Here is a 12069-nt window from a genome sequence, read left to right as displayed (position 1 = left end):
ATTATGTCTTTATTGCGGTACATCACAAACATTCATACGGATACATATTAGCCAAAAGTCATAAGTTGTTATAAAAATTACCTGTAGTAATAAGATAGAGCTTTGATTTCTCGCTAAAACGATGCTATACAAATCATCAATATATCAAAGACATTTTCTAAAGGTATTTGAATTATTTTTACAGGTTTAATGTCCATAAGAAGCATCTACCTTTACCTGAGAAAAGTTATACTGAGAAGGAGCTGACGGCCTGATCTCATAGTTATAATATTAAATAAAACCGATTTTGACTGAAAAAATTCCAAAAAAGATCCAAGATGAAGCTGTTTTTGATGCTAGCAGTCATCTGCGTCTTTGATGTGAGCTCCAAAATTCTACGTGAGTACCATATTACCTAAAATTATTTTAGAAATCGGTGTTCCGCCAATTTGTTAGTATGTTTAATTTTCACATTATCAGAAATACTTAAAATCTGTTGGTGTTAATGTTAATGATAAATGTTGATGTTGTTAAAAAGTTTAATAATGTTTATTTTGTTCGGTAATTATTCGGAATCGCTGGACAAGGATTATATGAAATATTTTTAAATAAAACCTTCTGATTTACCTTAATTACTATAAAAGGAATCTGACTGCATTTGGGATATTTTTAATTTTAGCATTTTAATTTTTAATTACGTAAATCGAAAATTCACTTTCGTTGTATGGGATGACAGCTGGAATGCTTTCTGTTGATAAAATTTTCTTTTGTTTGTTTTCCTGATACGAGTGGCTATATTTTTTACCATGTGCAAATACTAGTTAGGTACTATTTTAGCCAAACTCGAAAAATAAAATAAAGAGATTTAGGTATGTTTTATAAAATAGAAAAATTAAAAAAGGTGGGGTTATTATAGGTAAGGTTGGATTATTATAGGTTAGGTTGGTTTATTATAGGTTAGGTTGGTTTATTATTAGGATTTACGTTAGGTTAGGATAGATTGGATATTATAGGTTAGGTAGGATTATTATTAGGATATAGGTTAGGTTAGGTTAGGTTGGATTACTATAGGTTAGGTTGGATTATTGTAGGTAAGGTTCGATTATTATAGGTTAGGTTGGATTATTATTAGGATACAGGTTAGGTTGGATTATTATAGGTTAGGTTGGATTATTATTAGGATATAGGTTAGGTTAGGTTGGATTATTATTAGGATATAGGTTAGGTTAGTTTGGATTATTATTAGGATATAGGTTAGGTTAGGTTAGGTTGGATTATTATTAGGATATAGGTTAGGTTGGATTATTATAGGTTAGGTTAGGTTAGGTTGGATTATTATTAGGATATAGGTTAGGTTAGGTTAGGTTGGATTATTATTAGGATATAGGTTAGGTTGGATTATTATAGGTTAGGTTAGGTTAGGTTGGATTATTATAGGTTAGGTAGGATTATTATTAGGATATAGGTTAGGTTAGGTTAGGTTGGATTATTATAGGTTAGGTAGGATTATTATTAGGATATAGGTTAGATTAGGTTAGGTTGGATTATTATAGGTTAGGTTGGTTTAGGTTTGATTATTATAGGTTAGGTTAGGTTAATTTAGGTTTGATTATTATAGGTTAGGTTTCTATAGTTTAGGTTAAATAAAACAATAATTATTTTATTACCTAAATATAAATAATTTAAGTTTTATAAGTAACATAAAAATATTTTATTTATCGAGTTTGGCCAAAACAGTACCTAACTAGAATTTGCATTCCGAAATGATTCAAATTCTAGCCACTCGTATCAAGAATACCAACCAGAGAAAATGTCATCAACAGAAATCATTCCAGCTGTCATCCCATACAACGAAATTGAATTTTCGATTTACGTAATTAAAAATTAAAATGCTAAAATTAAAAATATCCCAAATGCAGTCAGATTCCTTTTATAGTAATTAAGGTAAATCAGAAGGTTTTATTTAAAAATATTTCATATAATCCTTGTCCAGCGATTCCGAATATTTACCTTTTGTTCAAAAGATGATCAATGTTGATGTGTTTCAAAAGTTTAACAATGTTTATGTGGTTCAAAAGATGATCAATATTAATGTGGTTCAAAGGTTGAACAATGTTGATATTTTCAAAAAATTTAACGATGTTAATGTAGTTCAAAAGATTATTAATGTTAGTATGGTTCAAAAGTTGATCAATGTTGATGTGGTTCAAAAATTAATCAATGATGATATTAAAAAGTATATCAATGTTGATGTTGTTAAAAAGTTTATCAATACAGATGCTGTTAAAAGTTGATCAATGCTAAAAAAACATTATCAATATTAAAAAGTTGATTAATGTTGATGTTGTTCAAAAGTAAATCAATGATGATGTTAAAAAGTTTATAAATATTGATGTTCTTCAAAAGTAAATAAATGACGATGTTGAAAAGTGGATCAATGTTGATGTTGTTGTTAATAATAGATAATAGAAACAAGAAAGATGGGTCATGAACATCGTTCACCTATACGTACAGCAAATCGCATATAAGCACAACGGCGCTCCTTTCAACCTAAGCGCCAAACCCGTAACCTTCATTACAAAGAAACTTTGATGCTTCATGCAGTTTAGGCGTAGCTCGGCGACAGTCGGCAGGCTTAGATGTCATATCTCCCTATGTTTCTATTACCTATGCTGGCATTCAGATTTAATGTTGATGTTGATCAGTGCTGATTATGACCAATGTTGAGACCATGTGTTACATTTTATAAGTATTAATATTCATCAATAACAATTAGTTTCGGGTGTTTAATCGATATTTGCTATTGGTTCAACATTTGAAACTAGAGATGTATCCGTTCAAAGACATTGCCTGAACCTTCCATCAGATCAGGTCTCTGGGAAGACACTGTGTTTTTATTTACCACAGCATTATAAGACTCACTGGTAACGGGCAGTAGGGACTTTATCTCTATCATAGGTAATGCATATTATTGGAAGAGTTAGTAATAGCATCTTCTATTTAGCAGTAATACCCAGTTAATTGTATGTAGGCACGCATAGGTAACAATACCTTTTAATAGCTTTTCGCATTACACGCAATGGGAGGTTGAACCTTCTATTGGACATGCAAGAAGCAAAATAATTAGTAGGTATTTCGAATATGCACGCACTTACATTCCTTTGCGGACATGATTGCTTTACGTTTGACAACACTAAAAATATTCCATCTAGCAGATTTGTTTAAAACTAATATTTTTTTCTATTGTACACTGGATAAATAAGTTACAAATCGCTTTTTAACCTTTTTTCCTGAATAATGTCGATATCAGTCAGTGTTCTTTTTTTATTGAAAAACAGTAAGGACGGTTTGTTTTGGAGAATTTGAACAATACGATTTTTATAAGTTCTGTTTTTAGTTCAGTTCTGTCAAGCAACTAGCCTATAATGATATAATAACAGAATTTGAATAGGACTTTTAAAGAACCTGAAAATGAACGTCAAAATTTGATGAACTGTTCAAATTCTCCGAAACAACCCGTCCTAACTTACATCAAGCAAAAAAAAATTCAATGTAATTATTATTCACGAAACAAAATACGCCAAGTGACTGTGGCGCAAGATCTCTAAATATTATCAAATAAAGTCGCTATCCGTGTTTGTCTGTTTGTGCGCTTAGTTCTTCTAAGCTATGCAACGAATTTTGATACGGTTTTTACTATCATTAAGAGATTTTTTTCCGGAAGGTTTATATATATAATACATTTATAGAAAGTAGAGAAAAGTTGATGTTTTGTAATCAAGTCATAAACAAAATATTTATGGGCGCTTACATTGCTAACGCTGGCTAAACCTTCATCAAATTAATGTTCTAAGGAATTGTATATCTTAAAAAGGTCCACAGAAAAGTCCGTGATGGTATACGTCTATTTCTACATATCGTCAGTCTCTACCTATCTCTACCACACGTCAGCTTATATTTTATAAGTATTTAGATATACTGATGTTTGTAGCCGAGTGGTTCAAAGGGTTAGATTCCCACCCAGGCATTAACGGTTTAACCCTCTGCAAGCTAATTCCTCCATCTTTGCCCAAGCAACAATTTCATTGTTACGATGGCAAGAAAGAGAGAGAGTTCAACATTTTCAGGTTTCGAACCGACCTTAGAATGTTTATTCGCCATAATAAAAAGACATCCCTAGAATGGTGGGCAAAAAACTAGTTCAATTTGTTTTTAAATTTGCTTGAAACGATTTTTTTTCCAGCCGATTACATGCCCCAATGCAAGCGCAAAGACCCTGAATTCGTCAAGTGTATCCTGGCCGCCGTGGAGAAGATTCGTCCCTATCTAGTGAAGGGTATCCCTCAGATCAAGGTGCCTCCCTACGAGCCCCTCGAGATCCCCCATCTCACCGTAGACAGGGACCTCGAAGCCATCAAGGTCAAGGCCAAGATGACCAACATGAAGACGTATGGGCCAAGCTCTTTCAGGATCAAAAATCTCAAGTGAGTTAACTGATATTGCTTGATTTCAATTCAATTTTAATGGAAATGCTCAATCCTATAGAAATCCCTAAAATATCCCATAAGGAAATCAACAACTTAAAAAATTTCAAAAGAAATTTTTGTGAAAGTCCTTTTACCCATTATGGTTCTTTCATAGTACTTTGATAATAACAGAACTTGAATTTTATATTTGAAATTTGATTAATTGTTGAAATTCTGTTTAATTTCGAAACTTCTTATTGATCTGGTAGCTTCTGTATATCTTTTTCTCTTAAAACTTATTTCACCCTCTATCTTCCCTTCAAAAATCATCCGCAAAGCATCGTGACAAATGATAGGAACTGAGTGAAGACCCCAAGATCTACCGTGCAGAGTACGAGTAGATTGTAGGCTCTGCGTGAAGACGTGAAGAGCACGAGTAGAGTTTACAAATCTTTCATCTTCCTCAAATCCCGCGTACGTGGGATTTTTATTTAATTTTGCCAACGTTTCATAAACATTCGTTTTATTATTTGGTGTCAATCATATTTGCAACTAGTAATATTATTATTAAAAGTATTACTAACATCGTACTTACTATTTTAGGAAGACTTTGATAAAAATATAAGATATAATAAGACTCCTGTCACCTATAAGCGAACGGACATTTAGGCAAAACCACCAGCAGAAAACGCTCTATCTGCTTCCACACTAGTTGGTGGGACTGTCGGCAAAAAATGTGTCTTAACTGAAGGTATCTGATTTTTTCAAAAACCAATTCTAGGTCTTGAAGTTTTCGAGCTTGAGATCCTCTCTCCCTAACATCAAGTTCAGTTTCTTTTTCATTGTCAAATATTGACCACCGCTTATTTATATAAACCGTATGTTTTTCGTGTTAATTTAGTATTTTTTAAATCACCGGGATAGCTGGATGCGGATTGTGGATAAGCAAACCATAAGTATGAGAGATCTTCTCGTATCATTTTTTTATCAGTTTTTTAAATCTTTTAACCAACGATATTCCTATTTCCAGAGTTGACCTCAACAAATACACCGCTGAACTGTCAGTTGCACTCCCTCATCTGTATGTGACGTCAGAGTATGACGTGCAAGGAAGACTGCTGCTTATTCCCTTGGGAGGAAAGGGAACAATGGAAGGAAATTTCAGTAAAGCCCTTACTTTATTTTCATTATCTTTTTTTGGTTATTATTGAAAGGGCTTTTGCAGACAAAAATTATATTACTCTAAGAGCACATTTTCAAAATCATCATTTAAAAAAAAAAAGAATAAACATTCTCGGGTTACTAATAACCTGACAATATTTGAAATCTCCTACTACCACCACAGTAAGCGGGAAATGTTGCTTGTTTTGTGATGGAGGACTTAGCCAGCCGAGGAATTGAACACACTACGCCTGGGTGGAACCCAAACGCGATGTCACCTCAGCCACCGAAAACTTTGTTTCAATGTACTCGGATTTATTTTGATTTTAAGTGTCATTATAATAATTTAACAAAAAAATATTTTAATGGTCGTTTTCAATGTTTGTTTGTGTCAAGAATTCAGACAAGCGATAAAGTACCTACTTTTAATATTATATTTTTTAACCTGAAAAATATTTCAATTTTATATTTTAAATGTTTTTTTTCTTTGTAGTCATATATCGTGATTTTTCAAAGGTTGATTCGATAATAATTAAGCGAAAAATGTGAAAATATTCAATTTACCCGACTCGTTCAAAAATCTCTCGGCAGAAGCTTAAGTTGCATTTAAAGACACACTGTGAATTTTTTCATACCTATGACACGTTAAATAATAGAACAAAATGTGTTTTCAATTATTTTTTGGGCACACTTTGCGATTTTTTCTATCGAGGGAATTTTCGGCAATTACCGTTTCGGCTCTGCAAATGTATAGATATTATCTTTAATAAAATATATATATATATGCGATTAAAGATATATATATATATATATATATATTATTAGGAACTTAAAAACATAAGGTTTTCGAGAGAAATGTGTTATAAATCGGTAGAAATTCGTAAATTGTCCGTGTGAAGTGGATCTTTTTTAAGTATAAGCCCCGCATTCGATAAATTGAAGGTTTTCCTATCGTTTCGCTTGAGTAGAATACAAATAAAATAATAAATTACTCAAAAAAAAATATAAATTTAAACTACTAAAAAAAATATTTTTTCAATAGAAATGTATGAACGCGTAAAGGAAACAACTTAAAAAAATACAGTATTATAGCTAAGATTATCTTTTACAGTTTTACTTGATTAACTTTTTTGCTTTCTTATAAAATTATTTACAAAATAAATAAAAAAACAGTTTTGTTCTTGAAATCGAACGTTTCTATACTCCGTTTTTCAAGCAATTTTAATGCCTATTACCTACAATATAAGGTTTACCAATAATATACACATTTTGGCTTGTAGCTTCCTCTTAAGCGGGAATTTGAACCTTATCGTCATCAATATAACGGGTGTTAGTGGCCCGATTTCCAATGTTACACGACGTGGTGCATCGCCTTAACAGTCACCTACCAAAAAATAATATTAAATCAGTTGACGTAAGCCTTGTGCATGCTTCAAAGAAGAAATAAATCAGTTATATGAAAAAGAGTCATATTTAACTAGGTACAAAACGTGCCTTAGTTGCATGGCAAAAAGCACTCGTAATTGTTATGCAGAGATTTCTTTGTAACGATCATTTTGCAACAAGGCAATGGTACACTTTCATTTCTGTGATATAATGCTGCAGCAAATAATTAACCGATAAAAAACCATCCTCGGTCACTCGGTAGCAGTGCTGTTATGTTATTTAAAAGGTTATTGCACGACGTGCTATGGTTATGTAACACGAGACGTCAATGGCGTCATTAATACATGACAGTCACTTTCCGTCAGTGGCGTGCAGTCCTTAAAGGCAGATTGATAAACGAAGTTTAAAAAAATTAAATCTTAAATACGTGGTGTAATATTTTAAATTGAGCCGCTATCAATAACGATCCTTACGTAGATGGCAATAAGGTTTAAATTCCCGCTTAACACCATCCGCCTGTTTTGATTTATGCAAGAACATGGCCAAAAAGTGCCTTTTATTTTATTTTGTGGATGTTCAGGCATAAATATTTAATTTTTTTCCGATCATTTTATAAATAACTTAATTTTCCACATTATACTATAAAATCATAACCGAAAATGGGTTTGTAAGTAGGAGATTTTGAACTTTAAAGCAGTTTTCATAGGCCTATACATTATTTTTTTCTGAGCTTATATAAAGACTTATATAAAAAATACTCGATTATTTTAAAGGTCAAGATGTATTCTACTCGCAGTATTTAATTAAAGCATCTGAAACATTTCTAGGCGACCAAATTTTCAAACCAAAAACACATGATTTTGCATTACTACGTATAATATGGTTATAGGCTGTACCATTATTTTTGTAAGGTTCTTGGATTACTCATACAATAATAATAAGATTGATTATTTAATAATTGTTAACCGAGTAAAAAGATTACAGATGCGTGTTTATGCGTTTTTGTTTGTTTGAGATCAAACTTATACCTGGGCTTTTATAGTACTATAATATATCTGTCTCGCTCTACACTGATGGATTCAAACACCTGACTTTATTGTTCCACACACTTTTAGGGATATTCGACGGTCAAAACATAGTGACGGTCTCCGTGGTCGAGGGGTAAAGCTCTCGACTAACAATCCGGAGATCGTGGGTTCAAATAATATAAGGTATATTTGTGGCACGTTCTAGGGCGGAATATTCTCTCTATATCGCTGGTGTAATACCACCATTCAGAATTGAAACATGGCTTGAAATGTGCTTGTGTTTGGTGACCAGATCTGAATTGTTAGGTACTTTCCCATCTTCCTCTTCCCTATCTCCTATCCCTCCCAATTACCTTGAGCCTTACAACATACCAGTGGCGGATCGTGACTTTTTTGTGTACTAGAGTGCTTAGATTTCGAAAAAATGGCATTATTGATGGTGTTGTAGACGAAAATCTCTTTTTAATTTTTTTCTAAAATTCGGTTTTGGTATAAAGATTTTCAGAAAAATCGTGCGGCGGTTTTTTCAAAGCCAAATTTCCTGAAAATCTTCATTTAAAAATTGTTTTAGACTAAACATAATTTAAAAAAAAAAACAGTTGGCTTCAAAAATCGGAGTAGGGTGACATTAAAATGGCCTTTTTCAAGTATGCATCAAAAAATAAAATTCATGCCTTTACTTCAAAAAACTGCACATAGCTTACTTTCGTTCAAAGAGCAACGCACGCCACTGCTCTCCGTACTACTTGCGATAATTAATGGACATGCAATGTAACGCCTTTGAACATTAGCGGTACAATAGACTGTTTAGCTCCAGGGCAAATAGGATCCCGTCATATTCACAACAAAATAATATCCATACCCTCTTGTTAAATATATTACAGTATTCCCATCCTCTGTTTATCTACCTACCCCAGTTCAATAATTATTTACGGGCCTAACTAAAGTTGTGAAGAACCTAGTAAAATAGTTGGAAAGTCACTCTTGAATCATGTTAACATATAACATCTAAAAAAAATATATTTTCATCCGAAAATTTTAGCTAAATCACTCGAATGTTTCCATATTCAAGCATCGGTATAGTATATGATTATGTGACCTTAAACAATGAGGTTAATATGCAAAGTAATTGTATTCATAAATAAACTTTCGCTTACCGGCATTGTGTTCTTGTTTTTTTTTTTTAAATTGATAGGTATTTGGAATATTTTTGAAAAACATAAATTCATGTTAAACGTTTTAATGGTTTAAACTGGATAAACCAGAACAGGTGCAATACAGAATACGATAAAATAAATAATAGGTTGGGTTAGGTTAGTTTAGATTAGATATGTTTAAAAATATATATATTGTGTTCAGATTCATCATTGAACACCCTTTTAGTCACCTGCCAAAGTCGCACAGGCCATCGGTACGCCACTTTCATTGAAGTTTAGCAAAGAAATGCTACTTTTGCATAAGATATGACTCATAATCAATATCATAATGAATATCAATATCATAATGAATATCATAATCAATATCAATATCATAATGAATATCAATATCATAATGAATATCAATATCATAATCAATATAAATATCATAATCAATATCATAATCAATATTAATATCATAATCAATATAAAAATCATAATCAATATCATAATCAAGATCAATATCATAATCAATATCAATATCATAATCAATATCAATATCAATATCATAGTCAATATCAATATCATAATCAATATCAATATCAATATCATAATCAATATTGTTGGCGTCATGTATGTTTTATCAGGAGATTTTTTCAATGTGGATGAGTGTTTCAGGCGAACAATTATTGCTTATAAAAATAATCAATATTAATATCATAATCAATATAAATATCATAATCAATATCATAATCAAGATCAATATCATAATTAATCTCAGTACCATAATCAATATCACAAATAATATCAATACCATAATCAATATCAATATCATAATCAATATCATAATCAATATCAATATCATAATCAATATCAATATCAATATCAATATCATAATCAATATTAATATCAATATCACAATCAATATCAATATCAATATCATAATCAATATCATAATCAATATCATAATCCATATCATAATCAATATAGAACTTTAATAAAAATAAGTGTAAATGGAACTTAACTGGTTTATTTTATACTCAAAATCTTAAATACAAAATTAATTCAGATGTAAAACTGTTTCCTAATATACTCAAAACAAAAACCAAACAAAATTACGAAGTGAATTCCATCTGTCTGGTGATCTTAATTTGTTTGTCCGTAATCTTCCGAATTGACCACTTGATCCAAACTTTATTTTTTCAATTTTTTTCACCGTTATTGGACGCTTGGTATTTATTCTTGGCTCCAGGCGGTTGGAAAGTTCGCAGGTTATGACTCTTGTATGGTATTCACATTCTTTTGAAATGAATTAATGAAATCGTTTTGTCTTTTTAGCCGACTGTTCAGCGTTCATAAAGGGCGGCGCCAAGGTGGTAAAGAAGAAAGGCATCGAGTACCTGCAGGTAGACAAGTTCAGTTCCAAGATTAAGGTCGGCAACGGAAGGGTGCGTTTCGTGGATAAGGACGCAGCCACGTCCCTCATTGGTAAGTCTTCTTACGTTTTTACCGCCTCCAGGAAGCCTATATATTCTTTGGTGGATGCATTTTCTAATATATTTTCAAAGAAAAGAAGGGGAGAATCTAGGTTTTTAAAAGAACCAATTTGTAGAAGGGGGGTATAGAAATTTCAGTAAGTCACTCCATGGAGAAGATGTTGGACACAGGGACCTATGGCTAATTTCAACCTTACAAACATTAGTCACGCGTTTGGCGGGTCTCCCGGCTGCGCAGTGCCAAAATGTTCAATGATGATAGTTCTTTGGATCACGCTGAATTGATATTTGGAAAGCTAGAATAAGCTCAGCATTCCCATCTAACGCCTTTGTTAGTATGCTTATGCTTACGAGCTGTTCAACACAAAAACCAGTCGTATGAACGACCCGTTTTCAGGTGACATATCTGATCCAATGTGTACGACGTGTACAAACTTTTTTCCTGACTATATACCGGCACCGAAGGGATCAATAAAGCTAGTTCCTCCATTAAAATACATTTTCTACCAGTAGAAAAGGACAGTATTTCCACCTGACGCCAGTGCTCTTATAGCAATCATTTTGTTTAAATAAAGGTATCTATCAAATAGACCGCCTGTTTCTGCTCATATTCAAGGGATATTTTTTTTTAAATTGTGTTCTAATTGTCTCTAGACCGCCATTCAACAGTGGGGTGCACTTGCGATTTGTACAGGGTCAGTAGATATGATTGGTATCACTCAATATAAGCGTTACATAAAATGGCTGCTGCTTTTCAGAAGCGAGATTTGAATAGCTGGCTGTTTCCCAACCTTGCTTTACCCTTCAAGTCTTTCCCCTTCACTCCTTATTCATCCTCACGAAATTCGTCTAATTGAAAAGACCATTGTTTAATTGGCTTCGTGCAGTCAAGACTCTGGTGCGGAATTCACAATGTTTATTTTTTATGACTTACTGTTTTTAATATTTCCAGCCGAAACAGCAGCAAATTTCTTCAACGGCAATCCACGCCTGGTGCTGGATATCATAAATCCCATCGTCGAGGACACGGCCAACGTCATATTTATGACATACATCAACAGAATCTTCGGCACCATTCCCCTGGCAGAGATGATCCTGGAGGACTAGATGGACATCATATCATCATCATTTAACTTAAGTTCACCATCGTTATCAATGTTTCAAAAGGATATTTTATTTAAATACGCGCTCCCTACAAAAAAAAAACAGAATACAAAGTTATGGCTCAGACCGCATGATGTAATTTGTTCATCTGGTTAACCAATCAAATAGACAGCAAAGCACACGACGCCACAACGTATTATGGAGATGAAACTTAATAAACCAACTTGATGTTGTTGCAGCTGATGCAGTCGCAGCTACTGTGCGTATATTTTGCACAAATGGGGCCTAAAAGATTTTGATTTGTGTGAATATC

The 12069-nt window shown here is 32.6% G+C and overlaps 1 protein-coding gene across 1 annotated transcript; it reads left to right on the top strand.

Moving 5' to 3' along the window:
• Nucleotides 1–277: 277 nt before the first annotated feature.
• On the top strand, nt 278–11759 carry LOC149411270 (circadian clock-controlled protein daywake-like). Its single transcript, XM_089647664.1, has 5 exons — nt 278–378; nt 4223–4463; nt 5476–5609; nt 10495–10644; nt 11605–11759. Exons 1-5 carry the CDS (start codon nt 318–320, stop codon nt 11757–11759), a joined length of 741 nt encoding a protein of 246 aa, XP_089503790.1. The 5' UTR covers nt 278–317.
• The last annotated feature ends 310 nt before the right edge of the window (nt 11760–12069 follow it).

The sequence above is a fragment of the Hesperophylax consimilis genome, chromosome 26 (genome assembly GCF_061612785.1).
Source record: "Hesperophylax consimilis isolate HC1 chromosome 26, BYU_Hcon_1.0, whole genome shotgun sequence".
NCBI lineage: Eukaryota > Metazoa > Arthropoda > Insecta > Trichoptera > Limnephilidae > Hesperophylax > Hesperophylax consimilis.
The sequence above is the reverse complement of the archived record's forward strand: the minus strand, read 5'-3'. Positions and strand labels throughout refer to the sequence as shown.